The sequence below is a fragment of the Tamandua tetradactyla genome, chromosome 9 (assembly GCF_023851605.1).
Source record: "Tamandua tetradactyla isolate mTamTet1 chromosome 9, mTamTet1.pri, whole genome shotgun sequence".
Taxonomy (NCBI): domain Eukaryota; kingdom Metazoa; phylum Chordata; class Mammalia; order Pilosa; family Myrmecophagidae; genus Tamandua; species Tamandua tetradactyla.
In genome coordinates this window covers 14,566,992-14,590,520 of record NC_135335.1, presented here as the reverse complement: position 1 = coordinate 14,590,520, position 23,529 = coordinate 14,566,992, and the positions used below count along the sequence as shown (strand labels likewise).

The following is a 23,529-nucleotide window of genomic DNA, read 5'->3' as shown; positions in this document are numbered from 1 at the left end:
CCACACATATTACCCACAGAATTGTGAGCAAAGTCAAGTGGTGACTGTTGGAAGCCATCAAGTTATGGGGTGGTTTGTTACACAGCTAAAGCTAAAGAAATTTAGATGGCAAAAAACCAAAGCCCCAGGTTGAACAGACCCTGTGTTTAATTTAGGAAGGGGGTAATTAAGTCTGTGGTCTGCGAGATTTGGTCCCTCTAAAGCTAGAGAGCTGGAATAAGTGCCTGCACATACTAATGTATTGGGGAACTAAAATATCTTTATAGATCATGAGACCAAACTGGTCTTTGTACATATGAGGAGGCCAAAACCAAGAAGAGGGAAGCAACTTGCTCAAGACAACACAGTGAGTTTCTGAGATCCTCTGACTCATCCTGGGCTTTTACCCCCTACCCTTGGGATCTCAGCCAGTCCTGAGATTCCATAACTCTATGACTCTGTGGTTCCATAATTCTAAGACAACACAAAACAATGCTAGTACTCCAGGCAGCCTGGTACAGAAAGAACATGATCTAGGTTGAAATACCAGCTAAATTATTTTCTTTCAATGTCAACTATACAATCATGGATTCAAAAACTACCCACAGCCCCTTGTTTCTGGTGTTTCCTCCAGAGGTCGCTGTACCCAAATTTCAGCAAACGGACCTAAAAGCCACGGCCAATCCTTCTCAAATCCCATTGCCAACATATGTTGCTAAAAGACAGAAAACCTTAGGGGTAAGTAAGACCTGTCCCTATGCATACTCTATGCAGGGTAGGAGTGGGAGGGTGGGAACAGAAAGGATAGGGAAAAATATCTGGTGGCACATGGTTTTTTTTTTTAACACGGTCAGGCACTGGGAATCGAACCCGGGTCCTCTGGCATGGCAGGCAAGCATTCTTGCCTGCTGAGCCACCGTGGCCCACCCTCATGTTTTGTTTTAAGGTAGAAACCAATTCCAACTTTTATTTCCATTCAATTCAGAGAAATACAAGATGAATAAGCTAAGATTCCTGGGCTTTTGAAGGTCACAGTGGAGGTAAAAAAAAAAAAAAAATTCGCAACTGACTACCCATGATATTTTTCCATTCAAGTTCATAGAGTAAAAAGGAAAGAAAGAAAGAAAACCAAGTAGAATTCAATATATCGGATGGCCTACCCAGGGTTATTGTATTCTATACTTTCCTAATTTGAATTTTTTATTTCCCCATTCAAAGGTCAGAATTTACAATCTAGCAACAGACATGATATTTTATATATAGGGCTTTTGCAGAAAATCATTTTAACACTATAACTGCTCATCTCTCCATTCATCCAACCATCCATTCTGTAACTATTCATTGATTATCTTTTATTTAGCAATACTTCTTGCATACAATGTGGGGGTTCAGGTATGTTTGTCTATATCTTAAAAAATGTTGTCCTTTCAAGCCGCAGCCTCTAAGAACAGAAAATAGAAAGAAATTAATGTTTTTTTAGTAAAAATTAGAGAAGTAGAGAAATATAGCCCAATGATATGCAGAAGAGAGCCACTAATCTAAACTGCTTCAGCATTTGGTCAAATATAATGAAATCGAAACTTCTGCTAAACAGTTCAAATCATTTTAACAAATATTCATTGGCATAGGAACAATTTGGAGGTTTTAAGGGTCTGAATTAATAAACTTAGTAAGTAAAACTTTTATAGAGTTTTAGATATACCCCTGGGTTTTCAGGAATACTGTTGGCTGGGGCTTGGCATACCATGGCAATTTGTAATTTCAGGCTGAACTTTGTATAAGAATAACCTCCAGAATGACCTCTTGACTCTTTGAAATCTCTTAGCCACTGAAACCTTAATTTGTCATATTTCTTTTCTCCCTTTTGCCCAAGAAGGCATTCTCAATCCCATGATGCCAGGGCCAGGCTCATTCCTGAGAGTCATGTGCCATGGAGGGGAGAAGGTAATGAGTTTATTTACAGGATTTGACCTAGAGAGAGAGAGAGAGAGGGCCCATTTGACCATCAAAAAGAGGTTCTCTGGGGTGACTCTCAGGTATGTTTATAGATAGGCTTTAGCTTCACCGTTACAGAAATAAGTCTCGTAAGGACCAGCCTTACAATCGAGGGCTTACTTGCCTAATTTTTAATTGTTGAGAAATGCATTAGTGGAACTGAAGATGGCCTACCATGTCAAGCCCAAAAAGATGATGGTGCCAGAAAAAGAAGGCAGAAGGAAAATCAGGTTAAAGGGAGAAAACTGAACTTGATTTTGGGTCGAATATGAAGTATTAGTGGGACATTCAAGAGAGAGTGTTTGACAAGAGCTAGAAACATGTGTCTGGAGTTGAGGAAAAGTTAACATTTAAGATTCTTCTACTTAAAGGTATCGGTTGCTATAGGAGTAAATGAGAGTAAATCAGACTGAGAAGGTGGATTGAGAATAAGAGGGCAAAGGACTAAGACATACATTTTATCCTTTCCATTCTTTATGTAATTCTCATCAATTCTCCCTACCATTTTATCAAACCACTGCTTGGTATTGCAGTATGGACCAGGAAGAAAAAAATAAATATAAACAGTGGGAAGTGATCTGTGCCCAGGAGATTGACAACATCTCCACATCAGAGTATTGGTCAACTCCCACAGAATTTTCTGATAGTGCTGGAGGCCAAGCTGATAAGGTGATTCAGAATTCAGTGCTTTACAAACATAGCATTCATAGGAATCCCTTGGAGAGCTTATTAAGACACGATTTCTCAGTCCCATCTGGAGATTCTATGCAGCAATTATGGGACAGGGCCTGATGCTTTGCTTGTTTAACTCCCAGGTGATGCTGATGTTGCCAGTTCATGGAGCACTGATTTAGATCTTTTATCTATTATCAAATACCAAATAGAGGGGTTATGAAAATACCAGGGAAGATCACAAAGGGGCTTCGCCTACCTTCCCTTGATCCACTAAAGAATGAGGTTGCCAAATCCTTCTAACCCAAAGGAGATATACACAAAAGGGAATACAAAGCTTTTCTCTTTCCTTACCATGACCTTTTCTCTACAGACTACCCAAATCATCTTTGGACTGATGAACTTTTCTTTTGGAGTTGTTTTACTTTTCACCCTTGTACCACCATATCCACGGTTTCCCTTTATATTCATTTCTGGATATCCATTCTGGAGCGCTGTTTTGGTGAGTATAGTCAAGTGAGTCCAAATTAAAGCCATGCCAATGAGGGTATTAAGGAATAGTTATAAAATAACCTGGGTTTGGGTGATAGATCAGGATATCTGTATGATACCTTTGAAAAGTATAAAATAAATAAATAAAAATACCCTCGTTGAAATTGTTCCTGAACTGATTCATCAGAGTTACTGATATTCCATCATTAGTTATGTATTCCTTCAGATCCTGAAGTCATCTTATTTTGTTAATTCATTCAATCAATTTTGAACCAAATATTTAGAGCAAGACAATGAGGATTCAAGGTTAATAATACATGCACCCTTCCTTCAAAGAGAAAAGGGCACTTAGATCATTTCAAGGCAGTGTGATAAATGATATCACAGAGGTGCGGAAAGCTCTTCTTTAAGCACAGAAAAAGGAGCAATTTGTTCTTTGATGTGTCTTTGAGTGCATTCATCTCCATAACCAGAAATGTAAAATCACATTTAATTCCATTCAATAAACATTAATTTAGCACCTAATTTAGTGCCAAAGAATGGACAGGGTAGAAAAAATTCAGAAAAAAAGACAGTCCTTGGCTTCCAAGCCTCAGTTGAGTAGAGTCAGAAAATTACAATAAGATGTGGTGTGTGGTAACAGAGGACTCACAGGCTGCCTTGACAGGTAACGCACCTATCAAAATGGAGGGAGATTTCCTAAAGACATTTTCAGCTTCACTGAGCTTTAAAGAATGAGTGGTGAATCCAATGAGGAGGCATACAGAGGAAGGGAATGGGGAAAGGGTGGAAGGAGCAAGGATGTCTCGTTGCATGTCATGGGAGAAACATAGGACAAAGAGTGAAGGTATGGGAGGAGAGTGGACAGATGAGGCTGGAAAAATGGGACCTCAGACACCAGGCTAAGGGACTAGCAATTTAAACATGGATGAACTGTAATCAGATTCGAAGTTTCCTCTAGACAATGACGCTACCACCTAAGTCTCACCTGCATGAAAATTCCCAGCATTTTGCAGAATACTCACATATTAGCTTCAACTCCATCGAATTTTCCCATCCAAGAGAATGCACTGGATTGAAAATGGGTATGAAGGATGTTTTTTAATAGGGATGATGGAATTCAGTCAAATTGGCTGTAAACTGATTTGACTCAGAGTGTCAATCAAACATGAATGCAATCAAATATGAGTGCACAATGATATCAATCAAACATGAGTGCACAGTGACTATAAACGGAGGATGGATGATAAAACTCAAACCTAGTAAGGTAAAAATAAAAGATTTCTCATGCTCAAAACAAATAGTTAAGGCCAAAACAAATTTCCAGTCCAGTGTTTTGTCCACAATTCATTTGTTACACAAGGTATCTTGACTCTTCATGCTGTCCTGGGGATGGTGCGAACTGGTGAGCAGGGCATGTAAGAGAAATGAGTAGAGGTCCACTCTGTGAGAACTCTTTCTGTTAAACATGTCAGTCATTAAGATGTTGGTTCTTTTTCTCAGTTCATTAATTCTGGAGCTTTCCTAATTGGAATGAAAAGAAAAACCACAAGAACTCTGGTAAGTTATATTTCCACTTTCCTAAAAGCTTATGATTTTGAAATAATTTGTTCTAGCCTTTAAAAGGAATTTGGAAGATCCTTAGGCTATCATAGTTCCACAAACTGCCAAGTTCACACAAGTCCCCAATCAATAGCATTTGCTTCATTTATTTCATAAGATCATAAAACACATTGGTGTCCAAATAGAGTTTTCTAGTTTATTCAGTTGAATTTTTATTTTATAAATGAAGACACTGAGGCATAGAATAGTTAAATGATCTGTCCAAGTTCTTCAGCCAATTAGGGGTAGAGCAGGCCTCAACTAATCCTATCAGTGACTCACATTCATTTTTTCTAGAAGTATTTTTGGTGCCTACTGCACCCAAGCACCTTAACAAGCACCAGCTTGACTCATATGAAAGGCACAGGGTGTAGCCACCCCGATTAAAGCATAAACATCCTGATTAAACCTAAACAACATGACTAAACCATAAACATACCCTGAAGAGTAAGGTGCTCATGCATGTGAAGTTGTAATTTATAGATAAAATTATATGTAGAACAAGTGTACTTTTATCAAAGAATCCAAGACTGGAGATACTAATTAATAAATCAAAGCCAAATTTTAGCAAAGGGCATCTCCTATGAGCAGTTCCAGGAAGAAATAAAATTTGCAGGTAAATGCCACGTTTAAACACAAGGGTCTCAAAACAAAACAGAAATACAAATAAGTCATGGTTTTTGCTAAAGCATCAAAATGCAAAATACAATCCCTGTAACTCTAAGTATCTCTTTTATCCTTTGCGCACCCCTTCCTGCCAACTATCTCAGCACCTCCCTACATGGGAGTTAACTTAGGCACAGAATGCAGGGATGGAGGAGTTATTAAAAGTTCAGAGGATCCCCCCACTCTAAGGATGAGGTACCTGAAGCCCAAAGAGGCAAAGCGACTCACAGAAGACCAAACAGCCATCTCATGGCATTGGCGATGCTGTAACTGAAGTGTTTTCCAGTCTCCCAGCCCCTCTGCTTTATCTAACGCACAGTTCTTCTTCAGATGCTCACGAGCCGAATAATGAATACTCTCAGTGCACTGGGGGCAATAGCTGGCATCGTTCTCCTCTCGTTTGGCTTCATTCTAGATCGGCACTATCTCTGTGGTTTTTCTGAAGGAGCCAGTGAGTGTCACGGTATTACCACCCTATTCTTTGTAAGTATGTTGCATCTCTAGGGTGAGGAGTGATGGGTTTAATCAAAAAGGTTTATTAGCACTCAATCCACACCATGCTGTAGAAACATTTACTGAACCCATAATGTTTGGTAGGCATTATACCAGGTACTGTAGAATAGAAATAGAAACGCACTATCACCCCCACCTTTAGGAAGCCACAGGTGAGCAGAAAAGATAAAGCGTGTACACAAATGAGTATCTAATGAAAGAGAAAGTGATATGCTAAAGGAAAAATGCTGTTATAGAAGCAGCGGGTCAAAATCCTAGATGTAACCTGAATCATGAATGGAGTTTTTTTATGGTTGTAGCTTTGTTCTTAATAAGTAGGCTGGTCTTCTAATAAAGCCTAATGGATTGAAATCAGGCATTTATTTCTGCTCTTTCCAAACACCACCAAAATTAGACTGAAGGAATACAAAAGGTATAAATCCACAAGGAGAGAAAATGTGGTCAAGACTCATCAAGAATTGTTGGAAGACAGAAAGCAAAGATGAGGAAGCTGAAAGCTAAGCATCTAAGGAAAAGAGGGTCCCAAAAGAAGTATGATATTCTGCATTACACACTCCAGGGATGGCTGAGCACTTGGAAGCACCAGAACCACAGAAAGCAGGAGCGAAGCAAAGAGCAGAAATTGGTTCTAATAATGGTAAACTAGGCTATTTGCGTCAATTCTCCCTCTGAACACAAAGAAAAATACTACATTAAAAACAAAGGGTGCATGGGTGGTTCAGTGGTAGAATGCTCACCTTCCATGCAGGAGACGAGAGTTTGATTCCCAGACCATGCATTTAAAAAATAAATAAAAATAAAAATCTCACAAGCAGTGGAGACAACCCATGCAACTGGCTGAGCCCTCAGTCTTGGGGCTTACCCTTATGAAGTTTACACCTGCAAAGGAGAAGCTAAGCCTACTGATAATTATGCCTGAGTCAGCCCCAGAGAAACTCTTTGGTTGTTCAGATATGGCCTCTCTCTCTAAGCCAATTTGGTAGGTGAACTCACTGCCCTCCCCCCTATGTGGGACATGACTCCAAGGGGTGTAGATCTCCCTGGCCACATGGGACTCAAACTCAACATCATGGGAATGATAAAGCTTTCTTGACCAAAATGGGGAAGACAGAATTAAGATGAGATAAAGTTTCAGTGGCTGAGAATTTCAGAGTGAAGAGGTTATCCTGGAGGTTATTCTTATGCATTATACAGATATTCATTTTTAGTTTATAAAAATGGCTGGAGGGAGATACCTGACACTGTTGTGTTCCAGTAGCCTTGATTCTTGAAGAGGACTGTATAACTCTATCACTTTTATAATGTGACCATGTGATCCTGAAAACCTTGTGTCTGATGCTCCTTTTAACCAGGGTCTGGACAGATGAATAAAAACAAAATAAGGATAAAACATAAATAAATTATAGAGAGAGATAAAAAAACAAAAAACAAAAAACACCATAAATGCATTAAAGAACAGTAAAATAAAGAGTGTTCTTTGATTAGTTTTTGGATGAAAGCTTACAACCTGATATCTGTGAATAGAATGCCAAAGAACTGCTTTTGCCTCAGGACATATGCCAATGTTGCCGATTTGGAATCTGGTTTTCCTGCCCATGAAGGGTAAAAGAGACAGAAGCCTATGGACCATTCAAGGTAGGAAACCTTCAGAACAGACCTTCTCCACTTAATTCGGTCCTTAGTAGCCTGGAATATTCTTCAAAAAAGATTAAGTACCCTGGTCTCCAATAGCACAGAAGGCTTGCTGAACAAAAAAAGAAAGAAAACTCCTTGAGAAATTCTGGTTATAGACCAGACTTCCATCCCCAACCTGGGAAATTCCTCCCCACCTCCCCATACCTGGATGTGACCCATTGGTAGGCACAAACCGCATGAGCCAAGAATGCTCAAATCTCTATCTGGGGGCGGGCCACGGTGGCTCAGCAGGCAGAGCTCTCACCTGCCATGCTGAGACCCAGGTTCGTTTCCCAGTGCCTGCCCATGCAAAAATAAAAAAAATAAAAACAACTCTATTTGGTTTTGATCTTTGGTGCACCTAGCACTTCACACAAGCAAAACCAAAGAATATATGGGGGATGGGGGTGCATCCAATGGTCTCAAGAAACTCCTACCAAGTTTTCCACTGAATATTATTAACACCAAAACAAGGCCCAGAAAAATAAAATAATGTGGGTAAATAAGTCAAAATACAGGAGAAACAAACCATAAATAGACTTCAGATACTAGAAAAATCAGAAGAGATTTTAAAACATTGATGTTTTAGTATGTTTTAGGAAATAAACAATAAATTTTAAAATAGCTGCAGGGAATAGGAAATCATAAAAAGTGAAATAGCAGATTTGTAAAAAAAACAAATATGGACTATGCATTTTGATATCCTATTTGATACTGCACACTGGATAAAAATATATTTCATGGATAAATGGAAGACAGAAAAGATAAGAGATGAAATATGAACTTGATTAGAGTTATAGAAGAGGGTGAATGAGAAAGAGGAAATGAGAACTTTTCAGAACCAATGAAAGCCATTAGCCTACATATCTATGATGTCCAGTGAATCCCAAACACCTAGGCATATTATGAAGAAAATGTAGAAAACAAAAGACAAAGTTTAAAGCAACCAGAGAAAAAAGGCAGAATACCTTTTAAAAAATAGGGAAATGGAATAATGGTCATCTTGGAAGGAAGTATGGGGTGGGCTTTCAGGGTATTGGTTTATTCTTATATGCAAGACAAACTAAAGCCTAACTATTTTCATGTTGCTAACTCGGACCCAGATAATACTTCACAGACTAACGTATTCTAAAGATAACTTAATTTACAAAATCTGACCTATACTTATCTGTATCACTAACTTCTGCCCTAAATCCACCCTATGACTAATCCTGTCCTTAAAACTCCTGCAAATTCCTTCTAAATTTACCTTTTTGAGACACTAGTGAGACTCAAGAGTCAGATACTTAGATAAACTCAGTTTGTGTGATCATCGTTTTTTCCCTACAAGAATCTGTGTGAGGGCTTTGACAGGATAAGACAGATTAGACAATAATGAAGTATTGGACATATTTTTAAAACTTTTTTTAATTAAAGAATAAGTGTACAGCTTGAAGGATTTTCATAAACTGAATACATATGGGTACAAAACTACCCTTTCCACAATGGTAACTTCAGAAAAATGTCACGGTCACTCAGTGCAATCAACTCAGGCTCCAATTCTTAACAGCAAAGAATCTACGTAAATTATTTGGAATTCTTGTAAATAGGAGATTTGTTTATTCTTTCCCATTTTTTCATGTATTTATTCAATCACTTTTTAAATTAATATGTATTTATGGGTGTTTGTTTTATCTCTGGGTTATAATGCAATGCTGTTTCATATATCATGTTGCTTAAATTCTTGAAGTTTGGCCATTGGGATCTCTTTCAGTTGGTTTCAAAACCTATTGTGGTAGAATTTTATTTATTTCTTGAGCACTTCCTTACTTCCTGGCACTACAAGATGTTTCAGGCTTGTCTTATACATGCCTAGCCCAGGTCTAGAATCTATATTTCTCAAAGGAGCCCTGGTTCCTTCTGTTAGAGAGTGGTATTAGAAGCTGCCTTAGTTTCCTAGGGCTGACATAACAAAGTACCACCAACTGGGTGGCTTACAACAACATAAATTTGTTGTCACACAGTTCTGGAGGCTAGAAGTCTGAAATCAAGGTGTCAGCAGGGCCATGCTTCCTCTGAAACCTGCAGGGAAGAATTCTTCCTTGGCTTTGCCTTGCTTCTGTTAGTTTGCTGGCAAGCTTTGCATTCCTTGGCTTGTAGCAGCAGCACCTCAATCTTCACCTCTGTTGCTACATGGCTATCTTTTCTCTCTGCCCCTGTCTCTTGTCCCTTTCTTATAAGGACACCATTCATTTTGGAATTAGAGTCCACCTCCTCCAGTATGACTTCATTTTAACTTAACAAGTTCCAACTAAAAATATCCCTATTTCCAAATAAGATCACATTCAGAGGGGTTAAGACATCACTATATCTTTTGGGGACACAAGTCAATCCATAACAGAAACCAAGATTTGAGTTCTAGGTATGTTTTGTTGTTACTAGGGTATCAATGCTTCCAGGCCCATTCAGCTGGCAGAGTAGGGAGATGTATGTGCACACACTGACCCATGGATATATAAATTTCTCTATTTATCTTTCAGTATCCACATTAGGCTGAACATGAATTGATAATGAGGTCTCTACCACGAAACCATTACCAAATGGATTTTTTTAGGCGCCCCCATTGTCTATCCATAAACTCCTACTCCAATAGTGAGAAACCTGGCTTCCTACCATCCTCCAACCACTTATTTTTTTCAGCTACAGAATATATAGTGTTTCATATAGTGGTTTTGTAATTCTTAAATGATACCTCCGTGGGAAATAATTTTATAAACTGGGGGCAATGCTTTTGAACAGTTTCCTTCGCATTTAGTCTTCACAATTAATTTCCAGAGAAACTTAAGTAAGCATCTTTTCCTCCCAATTCTTTTCAGTGATGATATTTCATGCATGTGCAATATATTTAGATGCTTTTGTCACAGTCTGCTTTCCATTCAGGGATCCCCCAATCACTTAAAAGATTTTTTTTGTCTAATGTGCACACATTAAAGTTCACTCTGCAACACAAAAGTTCTTAATTTTGATGAACTCCAATTTATTCATTTTTTTCTTTTTGTTGCTTGTGTTTTTGGTATTGTATCTAAGAAACCTAGTCAAAGGTCATAAACATTTATTCCTATGATCTCTTCTAAGAGTTCTGTTGTGTGGGCTCTTACATTTAGGTATATGATCCATTTTGACATTATTTTTATGTATGGCATGAGGAAAGGGTCCAATTTCATTCTTTCTATGTACATATGCAGTTTCCTCTACACCATTTGTTGTAAAGACTATTTTTACCTCTTTTATTTCCTTGGTAACCTTGACAAAAGTAAAATCACTGAAATATGAAAGTTTTTTTTTTAATTCTCTGGACTCTCAACTCTATTTCATTAATCTGTAGGTATATCTTTTTGCGGAAGAACCACTCTGCCTTCATTATTTTAACTTTGTAATAAGTTTTGAAAATGAGAAGCGCAAACACTCCACCTTTGTTCTTCTTTTCAGAGTTATATTAGCTAGAGTGCACCCCTGAATTTCTATATGAGTTTTAGACACAGCCTATCAAGTTCTACAGAAAAAAAACAGCTGCAATTTTGATAAGGATTACATTGAATCAGCAGTAGATGAGGAATATTGCCATCTTAAAAATACTGACTTTTCTGCTCCATGAGCCTGGAATGCCTTTCTATTTATTAAGTTCTTCTTTAATTGCTTTCAACAAGGTTTGGAGTATTCAGTATGCAAGCCTTGCACTTTTCTGTTAAATTTATACCTTAGTATTTTATAGTTTTGATGCTATTATAAATGGAATTATTTTTTTAATTTCATTTTTTATTTGTTTTAATCATCTTTAGAGGATTTTAAAGGATTTTCTGTACATAACATCCTGTTATCTACAAACAGAGATGGCTTTTCTTCTTCCTTTGCAATCTGCATGTTTTTGTTTCTTTTTCTTGCTTATTTGCCATGGCTCGAGCATCCATTTAATGTGGAATCAAAGTGCTAGCAGCTGAGTTCCTTATTTTGGTCCAGAACCTAGAGAGAAAGCATCTAATCTTTCACCACTAAATATAATGTTAGCTATGGATTTTTCTTAGATGGACTTTATCAGGTTGAGGAAGTCCCTTCTGTTCCTGGTTTGTTGAGTATTTTTGTCATGAAAGGTGTTGGATTTTGTCAAATGCTTTTTCTGCATCTTCTGTGATCCTTGTCCTTCACTGATAGGTTATATTACATTGATTGACCATTTTTTGGATATTAAATAAATCTTGCATTCCTGGGATAAATACCACTTCATCCTGGTATATAATCCTTTTCATATGTTGCTGGATTCCATTTACTAGTACTTTACTCTGGATTTTTGCATCTCTATCAGGAATATTGCTCTAAAGTTGTGATTTTTTGTGATGTCCTTTTCTGGCTTTGGTATCAGGTTAATACTGGTCTTATAGAATTTGAGGGAAGAATTCCCTCCTCTTCTATATTTTGGAATATTTTGTGAAGTATTGGTATTAAGTATTTGCTGGGAATGAATCATGTACCCCACAAAAGGCATGTTTAGGTCCCATGGTCCTGTGGTGTGTGAACCATTTCTAAACAGGAACTTGGAAGGTGTTACTAGGTAAGGTGTACCCAAACTGAATGAAGGTGAGACTTAGTTCAATACGGCTGAAATCCTTATAAGCAAAGGAAACTAGGCACAGAAAGAGAAGTAAGGGCAACAGCCAAAAGCTGCAAGTTACGGGTACCCAAAAGAGGAAGGAGAAGGCGCCATCACGTGCATCGCCATGGAACAGAAAAGCCCCCAAACCCCAAAGATTGCTGACCAGTCTATTCTAGTCTGCCAGGCTGCCAAAATGCAATATAACACAAATGAGCTACCTTTTAACAATGAGGATTCATTAGCTTACAAGCTTACAGTCCCGAAATTGTGAGAAAGTCCATATCAAGGCATCATCAGATGAGGCTTTCTCCCTTAAGTCCACCTGCCAGCAATCCTGGACTCCTCTGTCACCTAGCAAGGCACACAGAGGCATCTGCTGGTCTCTCCCTTCTCTTCTGGTTTCTTTGCTTTCAGCTTCTGGCTTCTGAGACTTTCTCTCGCAGCTTCTGTGGCTTTTTCTCTCTTTGACTGAATTTCATTCTCTTATAAAGGACGCCAGTAAAAAAATTAAGACCCACCCTGAATGAGGTTGGTCAATCTTAAGTTGAGATCCTACTCACCAAAATGATCCTATTTACAATGCATCCATACCCCTGGGAATGGATTAGCTTTAAGAACATGATTTTCTAGGATATGTAACAGCTTCAAACCATGGCAGTCAGAAGATACCAAGATACTGACCCTAGGAGGAAATAATCCTCTGAAATCATAAGACAATCAATTCCCGTTGTTAAGCGAACCCATGCTATGGTATTTATTTTAGCATCTAGGAAATTAAATCAGCTTTATAGTGTTTGGTAGAATTCATGAGTGAAACCATCTGGGCCTGGGCTTTTCTTTGTAGGAAGTTTGAAAATTATTTGTTATAGGCCTGTTATAGGCCTATTCAGAGTCTCTATTTTCTGTTTGAATTAGTTTCTGTAGTTGGCATCTGTGCCAGTTTGAAGCTATTATGAATCCCAGAAAAGCCATATCCTTTAATCCTTATCCAATATTTCTGGGTGGAATCTTTTTTATTATTTCCATGGAGCTATGGCCCATGTGGTGGTACCACATGTGGGTGGTAACTGTTAATTAGGTGGTTTCCATGGAGACGTGCCTCTACCCATTCAAGGTGGGGCTGCTTACTGGGGCCCTTTAAGAGAGAACCATTTTGGAAAAAGCCTCAGAGCCAACAGAACAGACAGAGCCCCAGGGAAGCCTGGAGAGAAAGCTAGCAGATGTTGCCATGTGCCTTTTCAGCTGAGAGAGAAATCCCAAAACATTATCGGCCTTCCAAGGTATTTTTCCCTGGATGCCTTAATTCGGACATTTTTATAGAATTGCCTCAATGTGGACATTTTCATGGCCTTAGAACTATAAACTTGCAACTTAATAAATTCCCTTTTTAAAAGGCCACTCCAGTTCTGGTATATCACATCCCAACAGCTAGCAAACTAGCACAGCATCTTTCCAGGAATTTTATTGTCCCTAATTCTCAGCATGAAAGAATGAAGGAATATGACAATACTGATTGTTAAGAAAGAGTGTGTTGGTAGTATTCTGTTAGTAGGGTTATCTATCAGTAATCTAGAATCTTAGACTAGCAGATAGGAGAGAAAATAGCCAAGAGGATAAGTACATGACAATCAATGACATTTAGCATCTTGGAAGAGGGTAGCCTTGTTAGAAAAGTTTTGAGTAGAACTAGCCTCGTTGCTAATTCTGAGGAACCTGAACTAGCTGTCCATCAACTGTCCAATCTTTTGGACTACATGCTTCTGAATAGTTTCTAGAGTACTATAGCTTAAGTTCTGTAATGGGTATGTATTCTTGGTTTGGGTAGTGGTTTTAATAAAATCTTTACAAACAAGGCTCAAATATAGTCTTTCTCAGATAATGTTTCCAAAATAACCCATCTCCTCTCTGAGATCATAAATAATGATTAGATGACTGGCAAGGAAAGGTTGTCCATACCTGCTAGGGGAAAACATTGATGGATTTATGATATAAATTAGGATTATCAGAGTGGAGTAGTCAAATCCTGTACTAAAATATAACAAAATTAATTTACCAGAATTAATTTATCAGAATTTAGAATTACTAACCTCGAAGTAAAATGATATTAGAGATAGTGAGGACTTTGAAAATCCACCCCTGCCTGTTGACAGAGGCAGCCACCCATGAAGGGTCAACGTGTGACAGAGAAAATCTCTCCTAAAGCCAATTTCTTATATACAAACAAGATTGAAGAAAGTTCTTATAAGGTTCTCATGATTGACCCAAGACAAGTTTGTCCTAGAAAGGATATTACACTAAAAAGGCTTTTTACTCATTAGTCTTTGTAACTGACTAAGGCGGCAAAGTGATAAAATCTATATTTGATTTCTCCCGTATGAAGTTATTCTCATGGATATACACAATATAGACAAAAGACAGACAGAAAGACAGCATGGTAAGTGGGAAAGCTATGGAAGATCTTCATGGAGGAAAAAAGAAAAAAAAACCAGTACCAACCTGAGCAGATAATTTAAAAGTCCCAGAGACTTGGTTCATAAGACAAACAAAATAAGCCCTGCTTGGAAAGTTCAATGAAAATTGTTAGACTTATCAACAGCTGTGCAAGCTGCTAATGAGAAGGCTCAAAGGCTTCAGTAGAATAGGAAATAAGTGAATCTAAGGACTAGGACTTCTATTGTGAAGAGTCTTGAAGAGACCTCACTAGGATCTCTATGACTGTCAAAGAGCACCCATTCAAAGGCCACCATGAAAATCTATGACAATAAAAAACTGTGTTATTCTTGCTAAGCAAGGGAGAGACTCAGTGTCAAAAGGGGGAAATAAGAAGGGTTCATACACAGTTTCAGCAGCTGGAGTGAGTCATAAGTTCATCTGAAGGCAGTGTAAGATAGTCTAGGCAATAACTGGTTAGACTCTCCAAGCTGGAGAAGTTGCAGGGACAGTCAATGGCATTATGAATGGAACACACGAATTCACATGGAATTACCATTAAAGTGATTTCCCTCTTATCTTGAGCACATGCTTCTAAGAAACCAGATGCTAAAACCTGAAGCTCAGATATTTGTCTTGCACACTAGTTTTGGAACACTTTTTCAATTTTGTGAGTCATAACACAGCTGTTTCTCAAATCATGGTTTCTGTTTCGTTTCTCAATTATCAGCTATCTTCACTAACACTAAAGCAATTAAAGACCATGAAAATTACAAGTAAAAATCACAGTGGATGTCAGGGGTTGAGGGTGGGGGCAAGATAAATAGGTGGGGCACAGGGCATTTTTTTAGAGCAGTGAACAATTCAAATACTGCAATGGTAGATACATGGCATTACGCATTTGTCAAAATCCACAGAACTGCACAGCACAAAGAGTGAACTTTAATGTAAACATTGGGATTTAGTTAACAATAATGCATCAATATTGCTTCATCAATTGTAACAAGTGTTCCATACTAATGAAAGATGTTAAAAATAGGGAAACATGGAGGATGTGAATGAGGAGGTTTCCCATATGTGCTAGCTGCCAGAATGCAATATACCAGAAACAGAATGGCTTTTAAAAAGTGGAATTATTAAGTTCCAAGTTTATAGTTCTAAGACCATGAAAATGTCCAAATTAAGGCACCAGTAAAAGGTTACCTTCACTCAAGAAAGGCCGATGAAGTTCGGGGTTTCTCTCTCAGCTACAAGGGTACAGGATGATGTCTGCTAGCTTTCTCACTGGGCTTCTTGTTTCACGAAGCTCTACCAGGGGTGTTTTCCTTCTTCATCTCCAAAGGTCTCTGGCTGCATGGGCTCTCATGGCACTAAAGCTTTCTCCAAAATGGTTCCCTCTTAAAGAGCTCCAGTAAGCAACTCAACCTTGAATGGGTAGAGATATAACTCCATAAAAACCACCTTATCAAAAGTTACCACCCACCGTTGGGTAGGTCATCTCTCCATGGAAACAGTCAAAAAGATTCTATCCAAAAATACTGAATGAAGATTAAAGGACATGGCTTTTCTGTGCAATTTTTCATCAAACTAAAACTGCTCTTCAAAATAAAATCTATTTTTTAATTAAAAAATCAATCAATGGTAAACCTAAATGTGAAATCTTAAACTATGAAGCTTCTAGGAAAGAAAAGAATCATAGGAGAATGTCTCATGACCTTGGGGTAGGAAAAGCTTTCTTAGAACACAAAAGGAACTAGCCACAAAGAAAAAGGAATACATTGGACTATATTATTTTTAAAATTAACGTATTTTTTTAAAAACTAAAATACATAAGCAAAAACCTCCTCATCAAAGACATCATTAAGGAAATGAAAAGGCAAGGCCCAGAGTGGGAGAAAATATCTACAGTACATACATCTGACAGAGGAGCCAAATCCAACTTACATTAAACACTCCTGAAAATCAGTAATAAACAGACAAAAACTCTTAAATGGCTACGTCTTCAACAAGCACATCACAAGTAATGGTATACAAATGATTAGTGAGCATAAACAAAAGTACTCAACATGGGCCACGGTGGCTCAGCAGGCAAGAGTGCTCGCCTGCCATGCCAGAGGACCTGGGTTCGATTCCCAGTGCCTGCTCATGTTAAAAAAAAAAAAAATGTACTCAACATGTGCAAATAAAAATCACAATAAGATTATCACTACACATACACTAGAATTACTTCAATTAAAATACTGAACAATAGCAAGTGTTGGCAGAAATATTAAGCAACTGGAACTCAGAAATTTCTGATTGCAGTGTAAAATGTTTCAAACAGTTAAGTGTTTGGAAAACTATTTGGTAGTATTTAATAAAGTCACATATATGCCTATTTTATGTGTCAGCAGTATGCATCTCTAAGGAAATGGATGCATATGCATACATACTAGGATTTTTACAGCAACTCTATTCATAATAATCGAAAACTAGAACTGGCTCCAAGGGCTGTCAGTAAGAGAATGGCTAAACAAACTGTGATTTTTCAAATAGAATGCCAGCCAACAATAAAAAGAAAAAGAAAAGGCAACTGATACATGCAAAGACATGGATGAATTTCAATCCATTACATTGTGCAAACAAATCCAGATACAAAAATGAATAAGCAAATTTAATCAATAGTGTTAAAAAAAATCAGAAGAGTGGCTTCCCGTGGATACCGTGGGGAGGTGGGGCACAAGAGAACTTACTGGGGTGATAGAAATGTGTCATGTCTTGATCTTGAAATCAAAATATGGAAAAATACAGATATTTATCATAAACATAAACACACAGATATTTATACAGATGGACTAGAGAAATGTTTGCAAGGCAGATAACAGCAAAATTTTAATGTTTCTATACTATTATGTGCATGTAACAGAAAAATAAAAAGTCAAGAAAACAACTGAAAAATAGACAAAGCATATGAGAAAGGAATTTACAAAAGAGCAAATCTCATGGCCAAATGAATGCTGCTCAAATTCACTAGTAGACAGGAAATGCCACTTAAATTAATACTGAACTAATATTTACATTCATTAGACTGATACAAATTAAAGAGCTATATCAGTAGTAGAAATATGAAATGGCACTGGTGCTTTGGGAAGCAGACAACATCTAGTCACACGAAAGAAACAACTATGATATATCTACTATAGAGAGAGAGAGTAGACAAATATGGTTATAGAACAGAACGCTGGCCATCTTAATCTTCACAAGTTAAATGTAAAGTACAATTCTCAGAAGGTTATAAACCTTAACTGGCTTAGTGCTACTACATCCAGCCTCTGGGTGCTAACAAAGTGCTTATCCCTGTTTGGTGCATACTTAGTTGCCAAAACACAAAACATTTTAAAGGTCCTCTGCATTTTAACACAAGAACACCAGACGGTACTATTAGGCTAGGCTTCTTTGAATGACTTCTTCTGCATGTTCTTCTTTTGAACCTGTAAATTTTTTTCTTCCCTCTATTTCTTTCTATTTTTGCTTCTATCTTTCTCCTGTTTCTTCACCTTCCCCCTTGCTTTTCTCCTTCGGCAGGCCACATAACAGATAAGATTTTGAAATATTTTTTATGGATTTTTCTGAAGTGGAGTATTTCCTACGTATAATTTAGGAAATGGATGACTTTGTATGGCTTTCTCTAAGAAAATAAGAAAATAATGCACTCTCCTATGATAACATAGTTGTATATCCTCATGATCCACCACTAATTTGTTACGTAAACATCAGATACAGAGAGACATGGGAGACTTGCCCCATGTCACTAGAAAACAATCACTGTGCTAACACCACGACTCATCGTTGTTTTCCTTCTTCTATTACAGGGAATTTTGATTATGTTGATGGCCTTCACCATTATTGAATTAATCATTTCTTCATCCTTCTCAGTTTTGGCAACCCACTCAATCCGTTGCGAATGTGAGCAATGACCTTGAACAGCACTATGAGAATAAAGATGTGGTATAATATTATGTACAGATGAATTCTGCTTTGAGGAAAAGCCAAAATGGAATATAGAACCCTAAGGCTGGCAACTCTTTGGAGCAAAGAAGAGTGATTCAAGGGAGGTGGGTTCATTGACAATTTGGCTGGTAAACACAACCTGCCCTTTTGCGATAGCATGTCCTGCCAGTTTCCAAGGTCGCTTTAGTGTCATCTGCTCTATCCGTCATGCATCCATTCAACTAACATGCATGATGTGGGAACAAAGATAACAAGTCACCTAGCGTGTCTGGTTCTTGACACCTCCAACTTATTTTCCCAAGAAGCTCCACTCAGTGGCTCCTACTACACTGTTGTATGGAAAGATGAGTTGGTTGGAAGAGTAGCTTGGCTCACAAAGTTTTTATCTATGCTCCAGGGTCACCAGTATCAGGAACCACTAGTAACACTTAGAAGAATAACAATAAGGAAAGCTAACATTTGTGGAGTCACTATGCTCCAGGCACACTGCTGAGTGTTTTGTGTGTGTTCCTCATTTAATATCAAATTATTATCCCCATGTTACAGACAAGGAAGCTGAAGCCCAGAGAGGGCAAGTCTTTTACCCAAGGTCACCAAAACTCGCCATGGCAGAGTCATAGTATCAACAGGCAGTCGGGGTCCACAGTTCAAGGCCTTACTCCCTAAACCAACATCTCTGGAACATTTCGATCTCAGAACCTCTTTACCTTCTTAAATATTATTGAGGACTCATTGCCCATTAACACAAATAACATTTTTATTAAAATAATTATATATTCCGTAACATAAAAATAGCACGGAAGGAGGCATTGCTTTCTATTTTTGCAAATCTCTTTAATTCAGGAGTTCCCAAACTTGGCTTGCACATTCAGATCATCTGGAGAGATTTAAAAAAAAAAAAAACAATGTCCAGGTTATGCCATATACCAATTAAATGCAAATGTGATGGGTCTGGGCATCTGTAGTTTAAAAAAATCTACAGGTGAATGCAATGCAGAGCAAAGTTTGGAAACCACAGCTTGACTCTAATGGAAGACAAATGGATTCTCATACCTGCCCTGTAGGTACCTGCTGCAATATCGCAAGTTATGTAGCCTGAGGAGAACACCATGTAAACTCGTGAAAAAAAATGTAAAACAATAAAAAACGCAAACAACATCTTAGTATTATTATGAAAATAGTTTTGAGTTCACAGACACAAATAAAATGTCTCAAGGACCCTAGGGAAACCCCAGCCCACACCTTGAGAGCCTCTGCCCTACATTATATTACCTTCCACTGACTGAATACCTGCTAACTATTAGAGATCTTACCTGCATAATCTCATTTAATTGTCATCACAACCCTCTGACGCAGTACAAATAGCTTCATGACACAGACACGACAACTGACACTCACAGCGGGTAACTTTTGGAGACCACAAAGGGAGGAAAATGTAGAACTAGGGTTTGAATCACGATCCCTCTGATCCCAAATCCTACTAAGACTGCTTGTTAGCCAACACAAAGAAAGAAACTAAGGCATGGGCTTTTATGTTTGTTATAATCTGCAAGGAGAAAGACCTAAGTGCATGTGTGAGGACAAGAAAACAAGGGGGATACTAGAAGAAAAACTAAATTTTTAATTTGCATTGGAGTAAGGCTCTGATAAAAAAATGTTCAGCAACCGAGTAGTTCTGATATATGGGGTCGGTGGTAATTTATGGGTGAGAGCCCTTTCACCAAATAGCCATTAGCTTCTAAGGCAGACAGAATTAAATATGTGTTTTCCCTATACAGACAGTTTAAGAGTCATTGGTTGCCGGGAGCTCAGGGGGAGGGAGGGAAGGAGACAAGGATGGTGAACAGGTGGGAGAACATTTTTAGGACATTGAAACTATTCTGTATGATACCGAAATGGTGAATATAATGACATGATGGCATTTGTCAAAACCCATAGAACTGCACAACAAAAAGAGTGAACCCTTATGCCAACTTTGGACTTTAGTAACGTATTGATACGTTTAGTCCTAACATATCAATATCAGGTCATCAATTATAACCAGTATGCCACACTAATGCAAGGTAATGCTAAAGGGAACTCTATGCAGCAGGGTGGGGGAAGCATGTAGGAACACTGTACTTTCTGTGCAATTTTTCTGAAAACTTAAAACTGCTTTAAAAATTAATGTCTATTAAAAAATAATACGGGGCAGGCCATGGTGGCTCAATGGCAGAGTTCTCGCCTGCCATGCCAGAGACCTCGGTTTGATTCCTGGTGCCTGCCCATGCAAAAAAAAAATAATAATAATAATAATAATAAATATGGGTTTTGCCATTTAAAACTGTGACTTGAGCAGATGCCTTTCTGTTTGGGAGCTTTCAATTCCTGGCATAAAAATGCAATAATGATACCTTCTTAATGCGTTTCCTGTGAGCCTAAAATGCAATATGTAAGGTGATGTTATCAGTGCCTAGAATGTAAAAGTCACTTAAGAAATAGTTGTTTTTTCTAGTTACAGTTGAGGTTCTTTTGCTTCCTAAACATCGCTCATACGCTGTATGACTGGACCAGTTACTTTCATTTCTTTAGTTTCAATAATACTAAAAAAGAAGTGATACTATAACTCTTTTAAGACTTTCATATGGACAGTAGGTATTCAACTAAAGTTATTTCCTAACTGTTAAGGATTTAAGGGAGTCCTTCAGAGAGCAGAAAGAAGAGTTCATGATCTATAAAGCTCTTAAGTACTTGCATGCACATTTTCCTTCATATGAATTATTTGCAAGTACAGCACTGGAATTGTTTGGCCTGCAACCAATTCTATTTGCAATTAGACGCAGTCTTACCACTCAGAGGCCCTGCATTCTCCCTTCCCAACTCTCTGAAACCAAAGTGTACCCTCCATCAGCAGGTCATTTTGGGTACGTGTGCTTTATTGAGCAGTTAGAGACAGACCAAAATGTTACTGCCTAATACTGGACAGCATGGATGGGAGAAGGAACCAAAGCAGAATCATTATCTCTGATAGCACTGTTTGAGAACAAAGAAATCAGAAAAACCTGCCCTGTTTCCCAACGATGTGGAGACCAATGGATGAGTAAGGCAATGACAAATAAACATAATTAGATAGACTATGTTGGTTTCCATAAGAGAGGAAAATGTTCCAAGGGGGAAAAAAACTTGGAATTCTAGGAGGGGAAATAAAAGGAAGAAATAGTTCTATCAGGCATATACTGACTACACAATAGTTGGCATATTTCTACGTAGACTTTCATAGAGACCACCACTTGGGAAAGAGAGGGTCACTAGATAATGGCAAATTCAATTCATATTAAATTCAAAGAGAAAAATGTTTAATGTGTTATGGACCTAATAGCCTCAAACATTACAGAGGAAACAAAAATCATAGAACAAAGAAGGAGCTATGACAAATCCAAATTTTAGTAGGAGTTACAACACACACAAACACAGAAGTTTTAAGGACTGAAAGGTCAATCAGTCAAAATCAGCAAAAAGAAAACAAAAGTTTATTAATATACCTATTTTGGGATAAATCTTACATAGACCCACCTAAAGAATCTTGCTGGCCACAAAGACGAGTCAGCAACCAAAGGCTGACTGGAGGGAAACAAGGCTGAACAGAGAAAAAGATCTGAACCAACAGGTTGTAAGATCCCAACTCATGCCTCATCCATGCCATGCATTTGCTAAGCTCTGACCCTGCCCACCTGCCCACTAAAAGGCAGGCCCATGCCTTTGATCAACCCAACCCACCATCCGGGACTCACACTTCGGCCATCACAATCATCTATCACTCCGACCCTGTGGAGACACTCACAGATCCACACTTAGGCCACTTTAAGAGGACGGTGGGCCTTCTTTTTCCACCACCACCCCATTCTCTCCACAGCATTTCCGAGAGGTGTTTTCATGGGTTTTACTTGACTGTTCCTGAAGACGGTGAGTTGTCTGTCTGAAGCGTAGCCTCTTCCACCAGTGAACAGCTCCTAATGGGGCAGAGATGGCATATTTTTTTATGTTGCAACAAAATCAGCCTCCCCAGAACCAGAACTTCTTATACCCATTGGTTCTAATCCTGTGGTTCCAAACTGTTTCAAAGAAAAGAGAGGCAAGAAGGAGAAAGGGAAAGAGAGAATGAGAGAGAGCACTTGAGAAAAAGAAAGATGAATTTACCTCAGATTAGAGCCCTATTTTAGGCAAATAATTACCTAATTATGGCCCTGGATCTCTTCAAAATAAAGCAATGGATAAGGAAAATTAAAGAGATGAAAAAAAAAATCCAGCATATGAAGGGTTACATTTGCAAGGATGAGGGGAATAGCAATGTCTTTGGGCAAAACTTTCTTTAAATATATCGACTCCCCAGACTACTACTACCCCGCTCCCCACCTGCCTTGAGCTAGCACTGCGTTTGATTGCCATAGGGCACCAACTGAGGCAGAAAAGAATAGGGACACCAAAGAACTAGACAGAGGGAAAGGATGGGTAATAAGTAAAGGTACCATTTCAATTTATGTCCCAAAAGGTGGAGGCAAGCTCTTGGCTCAAACTTCTGGGTAGATGTTCTACAACCCCCACGTGTATTTTGGGGCCATTTCTGCTAAATCCATCGTAAGATATACATGGTCCCACTAGAATCCAAATAAGTGTGAACAAATGAGGGTAATATTTGGAGGTCAAAAGGTACAACACCCCCAAATGTATGTGCTCATTGAGTCTTAAGTCTATCCGCATGGATGCCTCCTCCCCACGTACTCACCCAAAAAGTGAAATAAGGTAAAAATCAGCCCTATCAACTCATCTATGGGGAATTTGTAGCACCCTTCTTGCCCTTGGGGACCCACCATCCACACCTGTTTACAGGGTGGGGGCTGCAAAGTTCTTCT

At 38.3% G+C, this 23,529-nt stretch overlaps 1 protein-coding gene and 1 long non-coding RNA gene across 3 annotated transcripts in view; one reads left to right on the top strand and one right to left on the bottom strand.

The window, feature by feature from the left end:
• Positions 1-23,529, bottom strand: part of LOC143646773 (uncharacterized) — a 125,839-nt gene that overhangs the window by 32,466 nt on the left and 69,844 nt on the right. Inside the window, exons 3-4 of one of the 2 annotated variants that reach the window (XR_013157606.1) lie at positions 22,461-22,629; positions 6,630-7,274 (exon numbers count right to left, since the gene is read on the bottom strand). This is a non-coding gene — a long non-coding RNA (uncharacterized LOC143646773). Of the gene's footprint in view, positions 1-6,629; positions 7,275-22,460; positions 22,630-23,529 lie in introns of those variants that run through there. The other variant, XR_013157607.1, reaches the window with a different exon arrangement.
• On the top strand, positions 439-18,648 carry LOC143646771 (membrane-spanning 4-domains subfamily A member 5-like). The gene is made up of 5 exons (XM_077116113.1): positions 439-717; positions 3,020-3,148; positions 4,642-4,698; positions 5,737-5,889; positions 18,502-18,648. Exons 1-5 carry the CDS (start codon positions 565-567, stop codon positions 18,604-18,606), a joined length of 597 nt encoding a protein of 198 aa, XP_076972228.1. The 5' UTR covers positions 439-564; the 3' UTR covers positions 18,607-18,648.